Raw genomic sequence first — 14,290 nt, forward strand, 5'->3', positions numbered from 1 at the left:
GTCTGGTCTTCTCTCCACCACCTTCTTTCACTCATGTTAATCAACATCCCATGAAGCAGCTTTTAATTATGACAATAGTGAACAAGACCGCCAGGAAGGTAAAAAGAGGCAAAAACAGATTCATCAAAACACAATTCACTTTCACTTTCTTTTCACTGTTTCTTATATTCAATTCTTAAAAATCTTGTTCTCTATAACACCAAGTTCTTTTGACTGGTACTGTATATGTAAATATTCCTAGTCAAAACATAACTATAAATATTGCTTATCCACTTTCTGAACATCGCTACCCATTTTTAATGTATTCAGATTTTGTCAAAATTAACAGAATTGATCACTTCATTGATTGTAACATGAAAGCATGTTCTAAGTCACTCTGGATAAGGACGTCTTCCAAATGCCTTAAATGTAAATGTAACAGTAGCATTGATTAGTTTCACTACAAGGTATTGCAGTAACAAATTTTAATTTACAGTCGCAAAGGATAAGGAGTGAACGATTGTCTGTGACCACTTGCAGATGAACTGGAGGAGACATATTACAGTAGGAATTAAGTTTCTTTTCCACTTTAAGTTGTGTTTTAAGAGCCTACTAATACCAATTAATTTAAATAGATCCACTAGCTTCGGCCCAGTTCATTCTGTAAAACTTGATAACGCTGCAAACAAACGCTGCAAAGTTTTTTAAAACTTGTGTAACCATAGGTCAACAAAGCAAGACACCAATCTCTGAAAGGCCACTGGACCACTGCATAGTCTAAAAAGACAACTTGTTACATGCATAAGTGTAAGGAAATGCCCAAAATACTCTAATACTTCCCTGGCTCCTTTTGCAAAGCAAGAAATGCATGTGCCACCACACAATTCGTGCCCTCCTCACACTTCTGCATCACAGCAGCAACCAGATCAATATCTTATGATACTGTACGTGAGGTGAATGTGTGCAAAAACAAAAGAAATAGGCAGGTGTCAGGAAAAACACACACAAAATCACGCAGGCAGTGTTTGTGGTCACAAGAAGATTAAAAGATCAATTTAAGTTATAGTCTAATCTTTGCATCAAGCTGTCATTTTAGTCGTTATTAGTCACGTACAGACTCATTTAAGTGAACTCAAGTTTTAGTCAGAATTATCCATGAATATTTTAGACTACTTTTAGTCAATGAGAACTGATGACGTTTTAGTCAATGAAAATGCAATTATTATATTATTGTTACCTTATAGACTCAAGAATACTCCACATCCATTCCAGACATGAAGACACTCTTATTTTTTCCATGTTTTTCAAAACACATTCTTGTTTTCTTTTCCACTTCACTGTAAAGAAAGCGTATCGACAGATCTCTTTGTCATTTTCTCCCACCCATCTGCTCACCCACAAGGAGTATCCTGAAATCCACTGTATCCTGAAATGCCACTGTCATTGCATATTGTGGAAGATGACAACTGGCAGTGTGTGTTTCTTTGACCAGATTCTTTGGATGTTACCTGACATCTGAACATTGTAACCAACCAAGTACAACCCTTCATGGAAACAGTGTTCCCTGTTGGCAGTTTTACCTTTCTGCAGGACAAGGTTTGAAGAATGGTTTGAGAAACTCAATAATTAATGCCTGTCATATGATTCCATCCATGTGACCGGGAGCAATGCAGAAATTAGGTAACGTGACTCCTATAAATTGGCAAGATTGCCACCGCCAGCCGCTCAGTGATTGATTAACATCCGTCAACTTGACTCAGCTCCTACTCAACCTGAAACCAGTAAGACCTATCCTGTTCATCTCATCTCATCTCTACTCTTCCCTCTCATCCTGCCCTGTCCCCGATTCAACCTAAAATGCAAATGACAAAATCCGTGTGGTGTTGCGACTCACGCCGGCTCTCATTTGCGGGCATACCTGCCTCCTTCCGTCCCACTGCACCGGGGTTTCTTGTTTCTTCCCACATGTGCTCACATTCTGGTCCCTCACCTTTGTGGGCTCCGGGGCGACCGGGAACTTCAGAGACATACTTCGTCTGATTGCATCACATCGCCACGGAACCCCTTTCATCACCATCACCACCATCACCTCCGTGGATAGTCGGCCCGTTTCATCACTCACCGCACAGTTGCTCTGTGGCTCCGTGTCGATTCCCACATGGAAGAAATCAATTTCCTTATCACCACCATCATCACCTCACCCCTCCTCCTCGGGTTCCCCTGGCTGGCCATCCACAACCACACCTGTCGTGGTCATTGGGCATGATGTTGGAGTGGGGAGCGCATTGTCATCACCACTGTCTTCTGCCACAGCCCTCTTACATCCTCCATATCGACATCAGAACCGCCAAGTCCCGTCCTAGACACTGTTCACTCCTGTTACCACGATCTAGCCACCATCTTCAGCCCATCCAAAGCTGCCCAGCTGCCACCTCATTGGCCAAGCAACATGGCTATTGACCTGCTACCGGGAACCATACCACCTAGAGGACATCTCTACTCCCTCTCGAAAGCAGAGCAATTGGCCATGGAGCAGTTTGTGCAGAGGCGCTCCAGAACGGCACCATCCGCCCTTAAACCTCACCCGCCACAGCAGGGTTCTTCTTTGTCTCAAAGAGGGATGGTGGACTGAGGCCCTTTGTTGACTATCGTAGCCTCAACAAAATCACTGTTAAAAATCAAACCCCATTGCCACTCACCAAAACCACCCTGATGCCCTCTCGGGTGCCAAGTATTTTACGAAGAGCTGCGCTTGGCATACAATCTGATCCACATTTGAGAGGGCGACGAGTGGAAGACTGCATGCTGGGTCGGTGGGTGTATGCTTACCTGGACGATGTCCTCATCTACTCACCTACCTTGGAAATCCACATCCAACATGTGAGAGCATTTCTTAAGATATTGCTCGCCCACTGGCTGTACTGTTAGATGCCTTCCACCAGCGCTCCACCAAATTCCCGGGCTTTATCATCTCGCCCCAGGGTGTGGCCATGGAGCCCAAGAAGCTGGAAGCAGTGGCATAGTGACCCCTACCCACGATGCTGAAACAACTGTAATGGTTTCTTGGGTTTGCGAATTTCTATCGTCACTTCATCCGTGGCTACAGTACAGTCGCAGCCCCACTCACTGCTCTCTCAAAACACATTTTCACCTGACCACAGATCACAGAGCCATCAATGCCTTCAAGTCCCTGTGCCGTCATTTTACCACCACCCCTTGTTCTCCAACATCCAGATCCTTCACTTCCATTTGTTGTGGAAGTGGATGCGTCAGAGGTGGGTGCTGGCGCTGTCCTCTCTCAATATGGCCTAGACCAGAAACTGCACCTGTGTTGCTTCTTCTCCCAGAAGTTCACTCTGACGCAGCAGCGTTACGGGGTGGGGGACCGTGAGCTGCTAGCAGTCATGTGGGCGCTTGAGGAGTGGCGACACTGGCTGCAAAGCTGTGACACACCCTTTCAGGTCTGGACTGACCATCAAAACCTCATCACCATCAAAACCTCTAAACAACTGAAACCCCATCCAAGGTGGGCCATGTTTTGGAACAGTTCAGTTTCCACCTATCCTACTGTCCTGGTTCCCGGAATCAAAAAGCTGACGACCTGTCCCGACAGCACGCTCCAGACTCCTCGTCATCTGAACCCGAACCCATCCTCCCGTCTCACTGCATCTTAGGCCCTCTCCAGTGCTCCCTGGAGACTAAGATCCGGGCCTCCCAGACGTGCGACCCTGGGCCATCCAATATCCCACCCGTGTGCCTGTACATCCCCAACACCTGTCGGTCCGATGTGCTGCACTGGGGTCACTCCTCAGTGCTCTCTGGCCATCCAGGATGCCAATGGACCCTCTCCTTCATTCACCGGGTGTTCTGGTGGCCATCGTTACGGCAAGATGTACAGACCTACGTGGACGCCTGTTCCCGGGTCAAGACAACAAACACTGCTGTCGGCCCTCTGCGTCCTTTTACCATTCCTTGTCATCCCTGGACCCACCTTGCCTTGGACTTCATCACATGTCTCCCCAAAGCCAACGGAATGACCACCATCCTGACCATAGTGGATCGCTTCTCCAAGGCGGTCCACTTGGTTGCCCTGCCTGGCCTACCGTTCTCTGCCTAAACTGCTGACCTCGTGCTCCAACATGTCGTCCACATCCACCCACCGGACGCCGGCCCAATATGACCGACGACACCCACGCCGACTGCACTTCCGAGTGGGACAGAGAGTGTGGGTGTTCACACAAGATTTTCATCTCCGGTCTGAGTCACACAAACATCCTTTTTGTATCCTCAACCGGCTGAATCCCCTCACCTACCATCTCCAACTTCCACCTAATGGGTGTTGGTGATACACTGTAATTCTGCTCAGAACAGAATGAACCCTACAAATGTGGATTCACTGGAAGAAGAGGGCATCTGAGCACCCATCCTGTGTGTAAAGATAACACGAGAAAGAGCCGAAAAATTGTGTAATACATTTCAATGTCACAAATCAGGCACATCTTATAATCAGCTTAGTTAAATTAGGTCTTGTCAAAACTGTGTAAGATCATTTGGGGATCATTTGGTAAGATCATTTGGCTTCACAATCTTGTCTCTCTGTGTACTTGTATATAGTGAGATGACAATAATGTGGAATTTGACTTGAAATTTGAAAGAAAAATGTTTCTCATCCAGAGCCATGGAAAACAGATTCGTAAATCTTTGGGTCTGACAGTTTTATTTCTGAGAAATGTGTGAGATCGTGTTCTGAGCTGGCATCAACAGGCACAAAGATAAACATCAGTGCTTCACTGACTATACATACACATCAATGTGTTTATATACTACTAAGTATATATACTTTCTACTAAGCAGAAAACAAGAAACAATACAGGTAATAGCAAATCAATATCTGTATAAAATACGTACACTGGCCGTTGTCTAAGTGCAAGAGAAATGTGTTGTTCCCGAACTTCTCAAATGTTTCATAGTGATGTCGGTCCATATTACCTATCAAAGTGATGCAGATTAAGGAAATCATATCACTTGTCTCTCTGTGTACTTGTATATAGTGAGATGACAATAAAGTGGATTTTGACTTGAAATTTGAAAGAAAACTGTTTCTGTCACGGCCAATACACCTCCAGCCCAGCAGAGAGTGCTAGACAAGCCGGGGAGACGGCAACCCGGAAACGGAAGTGAGAGCGGGCAGCACCAAGTATAAAAGCTAGATGACACTGAGGAGACACTGCCCGCTCTTTGACGAATTTATTTCCATAGATGCCAGCCTTATTTTCCCACGCCCGACTGATTGATTTCCATGACCATGACCTTTGTCTGTCCCCGACCTAGAACTTTGCCTGCCCCTCTTGTGACGACGATCTCTAATCTGATTCTCCAGTGTGACCACGACCTTCGCCCGCCATTGAACTTGAGTTTGCCTGCCCCCTTTTGCTAATACGATCTTCCCCATTACCCCCCACGGAGCCAGAATTCCCTCCCCGCCGCGCTGCGGGGCTTCCACGGCCACACTCCCGTTCCAGCTCACCTCCGGCCGCCTTATCACTGGCCAAGCGCCTCCGGTCCTCCTCTCCCAGTACGACGACTACTCCACCCGCTCCAAGCATGCCTGCGAATGCGTCCCCGAACTCGGCCAGTGACAGATTCTCATCCAGAGCCATGGAAAACAGATTCGTAAATCTTTGGGTCTGACAGTTTTATTTCTGAGGAATGTGTGAGATCGTGTTCTGAGCTGGCATCAACAGGCACAAAGATAAACATCAGTGCTTCACTGACTATATATAAACATCAATGTGTTCAGACCTTTGGGGATTCGTATAGCGAATCTTGGCATGCGCTCATGTAAATAAAGCCTGACTAAATTAATTTAACTGTTTCTCATTGTAGTTCCTCAGACGCTCTGTGATAGAAATAATTTCCACGACAGGGGACAGGGAAAAAGAGAAAAGTGTGACAGCCTTATTGCACCTCAGTGACTCATTTGGTCCTTAAAAGCAGCCTTTATTCAGTTCTCTCAAGAGATTATGTGCCTTGTCCACTAGCATTCAACAGAAATGAGACAAAAGAGAACCCCACTTCTGACAACAGAGTGTCTAAAGGATGTTCTGCTCTCAATTATGTCCTTCTGAGCACTAAACCTTGCTTGTACAGTAATTTGGAAATATTTTGCAAGAGACATTTTTGTAAATACTTCAGGGCACAGTTTAGTGAAAAGTTATCTACAAAGTACAAGGATAGATTACTGGATTTTACACAAAAGCACTTTTATCTTTTTTTGTTCTCACTCGCTTTTTCCTCATAACTCCCTCCTAGGTAATGTTCAAAGGCCAAAATTGAGATGACCAGGTATATCATTGTAGATCACACTGTCATTGTACTGCTCTTGACAGCGTCTGAGTTTCTTCAAGACTGTTACTAGGCGACGGTCCAGGGCAGTCAGGTGTTGTTCAGACAGCAGAGGTGCAATAGATGTCAGAGGGTCACGTGACAAAGATGCCCTCATAACATCACTCAGACGGTACTGAGGGAGGGCCAGCAGCTGTAACTTCAGCAAAGTGGAACGCCGAATCCTCCAGACAAAGAAAAATGCAAAATGGCTGCAATTACTTCATTTACTGTGAAATTTAAATTATTTGAGTAATCCATGAGTAGGAATCTCTTTACCTGCAACACTGAACAAGTGGTGCCAATATGGAGGGCTCATCTTTAGAATGACGACCAAATCTGTAAGAAACAGGCATTGTGTTCTACTAAGGAGAAAACAAGAAACAATACAGGTAATAGCAAATCAATATCTGTATAAAATACGTACGCCCGCCCGTTGTCTAAGTGCAAAAGAAATGTGTTGTTCCCGAACTTCTCAAATGTTTCATAGTGATGTCGGTCCATATTACCTATCAAAGTGATGCAGATTAAGGAAATCATATCACTACCACTACCATCATTGTCATAGCATATCATATACCACATACATACCACATTGCTGTTAGATGTCTGCCTAGTTTGTCTTGACCTGCACTATTTTATGTGTCAGGACACAATGTCCCTTGTCATGTTTTTGTGTTGTGTGTTATTCCATTTGCACTATGTCTTTTTGCACACTGTGAATCTCCAAAGCTTCACAATCTTGTATCTCTGTGCACTTGTATATACTGAGATGACAATAAAGTGGACTTTGTCTTGACTTTGACTTAAATAGTAAATAGATGATTCTGAAAGAATTTTTTTTTTTTCATATTCATTATTACAAAGCAGCTTGTGCGGTGTTCCAATAAATGTCATTTTATGTAGTAAATGGGCCTGTAAACCAATACTTACTCATCAGGAAGTCCAATATTGCCATATCAATCAGGTCCACCAGACGTGTCCCTTGACTATAGGGTGGGGATTTTTTCACTGACTCACAATATTTTGCGTTATTCTCCCATCTGATTCAACGATTTTAAAGGCATTATTAATATTATTATTTACATTTGAACAGTACTCCTTTTATCATTATGACAATAATAACATTTTGTAATAACAATAAGCTTTCTTTTAAGGCTTAGTGTGTTTATGAGTGTTTTACCCACTGTGCCAGTTTACTGCGGCTGTATGAGCGTCTCCATGGGCTCCTCCAGGATCTTCGAGGTGCTAGGGAAAGATCAGGCAGCATGACAGCCAGCGAGGCCTCCAGGACATGGGGACGTCCACACACGGCATGTTCAGTAGAACAGTAGTATGAACACTGACCATAGAAGCATGTATTTCCCACTGGGAAGAAGAGCAGAAAGTGAGAACTTGTGATGTAGAGGTGAGTCCAGGTCGAGCAAAACTATACTACCCAAATTCTGGAAAACATGGGGTGTTCCTTAAATTTGAATAGAATGAAAGCTAAGACACTTTCAAATCATAACTATCATAAAAATGTTCAAACTGGGAAATTGTGCAATTTGATGCCTGCTACAGGAAAAAGCTCAAAAGTTTAAACATAACATGATTAGCTATAAAAGGGATGTCTTAGAGAAGCAGAGTCTCTCAGAAGATAGGCAGTCAATCCAATCTGTAAACATTTTCCCGTAAATGTAAATGCCCGTGGGGACGGTGCTTTGCTCAGTGGTACTTTGGTGGTTCAGGATTTAAACCCGCAGCCTTCTGATTACAAACCATTCCCTGACTGGGAATCGAACCCGGGCCACGGTAGTAACAGCACTGAATCCTAACTACTCGACCACCAGGGATTATGAGCCAAGACTCATTTGAAATTGACTTTCAAAGTGGCAAAGTGTTCTATTGTCAAAAGAGTTAAAAACTGAACTTTCTTGTTGGTAATCATGGATGCCGTGTCTGCCAGAGTAAAGAGGAGGGAGACCTTCCATCATGTTATCAGCATTCACTTCAAAAGCAGAATCTCTGATGGCATGAGGGTACATGCCATGGTAAACATGCCTCTGTCCTATTTTGAGACCTTTAGCAAGATTTGTAAGATTGGACATTTTTTTATCTTATAAATATACAATATTGGTTAATGTGATCTGAAAGTCTTTTAGTGTTCATTTTATTCAAATTTAAAGGGTTGGGGCCCCAACTTTATTGCATCTGAAAGGAAGGTACCAGGGGAGGTGAAGAAAGTTCTTGCTAGTTTGCGATCAGTTGTGATGTCTTTGATCTCCTTGACCATATCAATAAGTCGCCCAACGACAGGTGGTATCCTTCTAAACCCCAGAATCCTGATAGTGGGGTCAAGACAGAGGGGTGCTTAACAGTGTGTGTGTGTGTGTGTGTATGTATGTATATATATAATTCATTGTAGTTGAATATAGATCTAGAAGAAATTACACCATACAGTTATATAAAGAATATGTACCTATCCAGGTGATAGGCTGCAATTTCAGCATTATGTCTTTCAAAGTCAGAGAAGTAGTAAAGGTTGTGATTAGTTTCCTCATTCCGTTCCTGTCTTTGGTAATAGAATGAACACATCCTTGCTGTAATTCACAACATTCCACTGCATTGCTCCAATGGTCATAACAGAATAAAACAAAAAGTAACTCACTTCATGGGTTTGAACAGAGCCTGTCCATAATTAGGAAATGACATCAGTAGTTTCAGCTGTGTGCCTCCAGTCTTCTGGACTGAAATGTATACTGTATGTCAGCATGGAAACTTAGGAACAATACCACATGGATTCTTGCACTTATTATATGATGATTTGATGGGAAAAATCAAAGCAGTCTTACACCAGTAGAATATGAGATGCAAACTCTGCATACACTGTCTGTCAACCAGAACACCAGAAAGTCACAGGTTCAAACCCCACTTACTGCCATTGTGTTCTTGATTGTAAATTGCTCTTGATTAAGGGTAAAATGCCATAAATTTAAAAGGCACAAATAATGTCAACATATCTGGTCTCTGATTTTGTGTGTTTGGAGTTTGCCTGCTCACACCATGTCACCAACTCTACAATGGCTATAGTTGTGTGTATATGTGAGACTTGTGTGCGGCCGGTTGCATTCTGGAGCCCATACCTGGGTGTCATATTACATAGTAATAGTAATATGACAGAATGGGCCACTGTTATCTGTCTAGCACACACAAATATCTGCAACACTATACACATGGACAAAATTGTGATTTGTTCATGTTAATTTATTGTCACTTTTAAAATGAAGCATGTCTAAGAAAGAGGATGCAGAAGCCCTGATCAAAGATCTAGCACAGCATTTTGTTCCTCCTATTTTTCTCCACCAGATGTCCTTCTACAACGCTTTCCAGAAATGCAGTATTCTCTTGTAGTACAGAAGGTGCTGAATAATTACAAAAAAAAACAATTCCAATCGGAAGGACTGGAAAAATGGAAAACATCAATCATGTTCTCATTTATTTCTTGCACAGCTGGCTGAAGCTTATCTGTGAATATCTGCACGCACAACATCTTCTCTGGTTACCTGCACTGACAATCCGACTAAAGGCCAGCTGCTCTTCCAGCTGACGTAGGTTGGGGTCTTTATGGTCATACAGCTGCCAGCGGGAGATGCCAAGGTGAAACCGTAGCCAGGGAGGATGTGACTGGCTGCTGCTGTTCCAGTGGGCTGCATCATATCCCTCTTCACTGTCACTCATCCTGCCAATCATAGAGGATAACTTGATTTTTTCATATCATGGGATTATTCAAAGGTCACCTACTAGCCGTCATACCTGGTATTTCTGTGGATTAAGGCCATTGCTGTCCCTGTTTTTGTTTTTCTCATCACTCAAATGTAAGTGGTTTTGCTTCCATTACACTGTCTCAAAAATTTATTTTACTTACTGTCAGGAAAAGAGTGTAAGAGTCCTTCCTGCTTATGGTGATTTTACCTTATCCATCCTGCTGGTAGTAATTTTTTTTAGCAAGGCCCTTTTTTGCCCTGACCCATTAAGGCATGGGCAGACGAAGGTATGCTGAAGCAGTCAGTAGAAGATCCTGCAGTGGCTAGAAATAGCGATAGATGTAAAGAGTGCTTTGGCCATTCTAAGTCACCGTTCAGAGAGTGGCAACTCAGATGGTCGGATCTGGAATTTGTCCCCTTATGTCATCATAAGAGGAATTTTTTATTCTGGGAAAACAACTTCCTGTCTATGCCAAACATTGTGATTGGTGAAAAGTGAATGACGTCATTTCTGTGAATGCCTGCTCAACTTCTATAGGCGACTCTCCTACTTGTCCCGCCTCTCTCCTTCTCATTAGCATTTAAAGCAACAGACACCGAAATGGTTCATTCTCCAGAAATCTCATTGTGGGACTATCAAAAAGGCTATAATTCTGCAGGCTGAATTTCGGAAAGAGATATATGAAAGCAAAAAACAATTAATGTCAGGGAACCTTTCAGCAACGTACATACTCAACTGGACAGAGTTCTGTAGAATATGAACACCGCAAACTCACTGCTTTGTTCCTCAAACCATTCTTGTACCATATGCAGTATTGTGGGGCAAATTATCTTGCTTAAATATCAGGGAATACTGTTTCCAGAACAACATCCAAGCTTGCCTTCTTCCCATAGTGCATCATGGTGCCATATCTTCTCCATGTAAGCAACGCTCACACAACGACCATCCACATGATGGAAAATAAAATGTGATTCATAAGATACGCAGACCCAAACACAACAAACACACCTTTCTATTGGGAATGACCAACAGGAGCAGCAATTTTGGAGACATCACGTCAATATCTGGCTTTTATATTCGTTTACCCACCATGCCACATCTATATCATGAATATCAAAATTGCCACATATATATACTCTGAATCCATGATATGTAACGTAGAAGGTAGTAGCTTATGAATCAAAATACCATAAAGTCCCATGTTCAAACCCCATTACTACCATTGTGTCCCTGAGCAAGCAAGTTAACCCTAGGTTAACTTAACTACTCATATGTTACTCTAAATAAGAGCGCATTTTTCCTTTTTTTGGATTGTGAAACACTGCAGCACACACACGGTGGCACAACGAAATGTGTCTTGGGGAGCAGTGTGTGTTCTGGGGATGATTCTTTTGCTCAGTGTCACCTCATGGCACCTTGGCGGCTCGGGATTCGAACCAGCAACCTTCTGATTGCTTCGCTAGGCCACCTTAACCGCTAGGGCACCACTGCCCCTGGCATCTGGTAAAAGCCATAAATGTAATAATAAGATCTTCCTGCCCATTAGAATAATGAATGATTCTCATATTAAAGATTAAGGTAAAATGTAAGGTTACATTTTTTTTCCACAGATAACTTACCATTGCTGGCTACTTTCCAGATCATCCTTCACCTTTGGTTTCACTTGCAGGAGTCTGTCGTCTTCGTAAAATGGCAGACTTTGCTGGTTGTACAGTGGGTGTCTGAAGAGGTCTTCAAGCTTTGTGGGATTTGGCTTTGCAGCTGGAGACAGTGGGAAAGGCTTTGTTCTCTGCAACTTCTGAGACAATCCCATCTGCCTCATGGCATTGTTGCCCCCCTTTGCAGTCAGGTTAGTGCCTGCAGGAGGTCTGATGTTGTTGGTGTGGAGGTCACAGGGAGTTTGGTAAATGGAGAGGGTGAGCGCCGCCAGGAAGAAGTGCAGCACCACAGAGACACAGGCCAGCAGCACGCAGACTGCCCGTGTTCGGCGCTGTGTACACCACCTCATAACACTGAGAGCGAGGGTAAAAGCCAGATCATATTAATAGCTGTGTGAAATTCCTTTGAACAGCAATAACAATCATAGAAAGGTTCAAGGAGAAAAAAAAAAGTCTCAATTCAACACACCTATTTTCAGATGGGGAAAAAACTATCCCTGACACGGATCCACGTTCGTCTGAAGTGAGAACGCGTTCTGTCCAGTCCTTCTTCTGTTTGCTCTTTCTCTTCAACTGCAGCTAAATCATCAAAAGAAGTACAGCCAGGTTATGGTGACATGATTGACAGTATGGGATCAATGACGTGTCCATTTGGCAAATGTTCGCACATGTACACTATAAAATTTGCTTTGCTAATAAAAATGTAAAAAAAAGATTGGGGAAATAATGAATGAATTGTGAACTACAGTGAGTGGTAAAATCGGCGTATATTGGTTGTATTCCAAGTAATGGTAATACAAATACATTTTTTTATTCATAATCTTCAGTGTAATCAAGGCCTCAGGCATGAAAAAAGGGCTGATGATTAGAAAGCTACACTGAAGTGCACTACAGTTACAGTAAAGCAGGAGGATTTTAGTAATAAATTCCGTTGGCTCCTGAACATTTAATTAATAAATGCATATCTGTACAAGATTTATACAGATAGCCTCATTCTTGCATTGGCCACTGGCAGAAGATGAATTGACAGTGGTGCGGGGAGAGGGCATATTGGACTGAGGGTATTGAAGGGAAAATACCAGGGCAGCATGACCTGACTGAGGTTCACAGTAAGTCTCCATGGGTAAACAGATGCTTGTGCCAGACATATACAAATGTCAGAAATTCTTATTTTATTTGTGCAACTTATTAAGAAAAGTATTATTAAAGTGTACATTTATAGAAAATTCCAGTCTTAAAAAGTTACAAAAAAGTTCATACAGTATTTAAAAAAAAAAAAAAAACTAAATAGATGCCTAGGTGAAGTTTGAAAATGAGCAACAACACTTGTGAAAGTGTGTTGGGCACCCACAATCCCTGATGTTAATATCTGAGCTGTCTGATCAGATCTTAGATCAAACATCCACACACATCCGAGAATAAATATTACGCATCAATGTATGGCTAAAATGTTGCACTGTCCATGTCCTACGAGCATTTTCACACGCAAACTGCCAGACTGCCATCAAAGAACATGTAGAGCAAGTTCTTGACTTCGTTCGTGATCTCAAAGCCAAAGCACTCCCCAATCACCACATGCCATTAGCTGTCAAACTTCTTGTCCATTGATTCCTTTATCATCTTAGCAGCACTCTGGTTGATAAAGACATAGAAGGAAATTATTAAGATCACAACCTGTGTTTATGCACTGACGGCAGTATACAAAATAGCACATCCAGGCAGGCACCTTGTTGTTGGTGGCAAACTTCTCAGAGGCCGTCACACATAATTCCATGGTCTCCTCAGGCATGTCGGTGTGCTTCATGCACAAAACGAGAGCAAAAAGGACACATGGGCATTCAGCCATAAAGCAAACCAGCCACATCAAAATACATAAAAATCGCCGGAACCACACTCACTCTGATCAAAGGGAAGCTATGGAGACTTTTATCTTCTTTTTTCCCAGCAGTCTCAGCCATCCTCCTCAGCCTGTGATCAGATTTACCTTACAGTAAGATTCTTATGGAGTTTCAGAAAGAAACACGGTCAACGGCAACAGAGCAATATCAACATGATCAATGCATCAAAAGGCTCCAGCCAGCTAGAGCAGCGTTAACTACCACTACAAGCTTTTCTAGCAGTTACTGAGTGGACCTGACAACAGACACAACAGTCATTTGAGACAAGTTCGTAGAGGAGTATATAAGGAGTAACGGATCACATCCCAGAGCACACCAGGTACCGTCTACACAGGAAGCAGCTTGCGCCAACCTCGCGATAACCACCTATATCTCGAGATTCGTGCAAGCTCACGTCCTAATTTTTTTTATTTAGACAAAACCAACCAATCTTACACGCGCCCCGTCGACTGCAACATCAAACGCTATCACCAGACGGTCAATTTACGTTTCGTTCGTTTGTGAAACTTTTTTACACCTTAGTTTGGTTGTAAGGTATTGCAGTCATAGCAACCCACTGACGTCCATGGCGTTATTGGGCCCGCCCCTTTCCTCAGCGCTTATTGGTGTATATGCTTTTCCGTC

At 43.0% G+C, this 14,290-nt stretch overlaps 1 protein-coding gene and 1 pseudogene across 1 annotated transcript; both read right to left on the reverse strand.

Annotated features, from left to right (window-relative positions):
- Nucleotides 1-5,543: 5,543 nt before the first annotated feature.
- fam20cl (family with sequence similarity 20 member C, like) lies at nucleotides 5,544-13,566 on the reverse strand. The gene is made up of 13 exons (XM_028974508.1): nucleotides 13,495-13,566; nucleotides 13,348-13,400; nucleotides 12,238-12,347; nucleotides 11,730-12,122; nucleotides 9,909-10,084; nucleotides 9,014-9,092; nucleotides 8,825-8,917; nucleotides 8,572-8,687; nucleotides 7,551-7,731; nucleotides 7,297-7,406; nucleotides 6,791-6,872; nucleotides 6,643-6,702; nucleotides 5,544-6,548 (listed from the first exon to the last, which is right to left on the reverse strand). The coding sequence occupies exons 2-13, from the start codon at nucleotides 13,348-13,350 to the stop codon at nucleotides 6,299-6,301; spliced, it is 1,653 nt and encodes a 550-aa protein (XP_028830341.1). The 5' UTR covers nucleotides 13,351-13,400; nucleotides 13,495-13,566; the 3' UTR covers nucleotides 5,544-6,298.
- On the reverse strand, nucleotides 12,240-14,195 carry LOC114786917 (dynein light chain 4, axonemal-like; annotated as a pseudogene).
- Between the last annotated feature and the right edge of the window lie 95 nt (nucleotides 14,196-14,290).

The sequence above is a fragment of the Denticeps clupeoides genome, chromosome 3, assembly GCF_900700375.1.
Source record: "Denticeps clupeoides chromosome 3, fDenClu1.1, whole genome shotgun sequence".
Lineage (NCBI taxonomy): Eukaryota > Metazoa > Chordata > Actinopteri > Clupeiformes > Denticipitidae > Denticeps > Denticeps clupeoides.

Bases quoted from the DNA above. Each gene is read 5' to 3' on its own strand.
- fam20cl (XM_028974508.1), bottom strand. The intron at 10,085-11,729 runs GTAAGTTATCTG...TATGATTGGCAG, and splicing joins CTGGAAAGTAGCCAGCAATG to GATGAGTGACAGTGAAGAGG. The intron at 9,093-9,908 runs GTAACCAGAGAA...TATACATTTCAG, and splicing joins TAGTCGGATTGTCAGTGCAG to TCCAGAAGACTGGAGGCACA.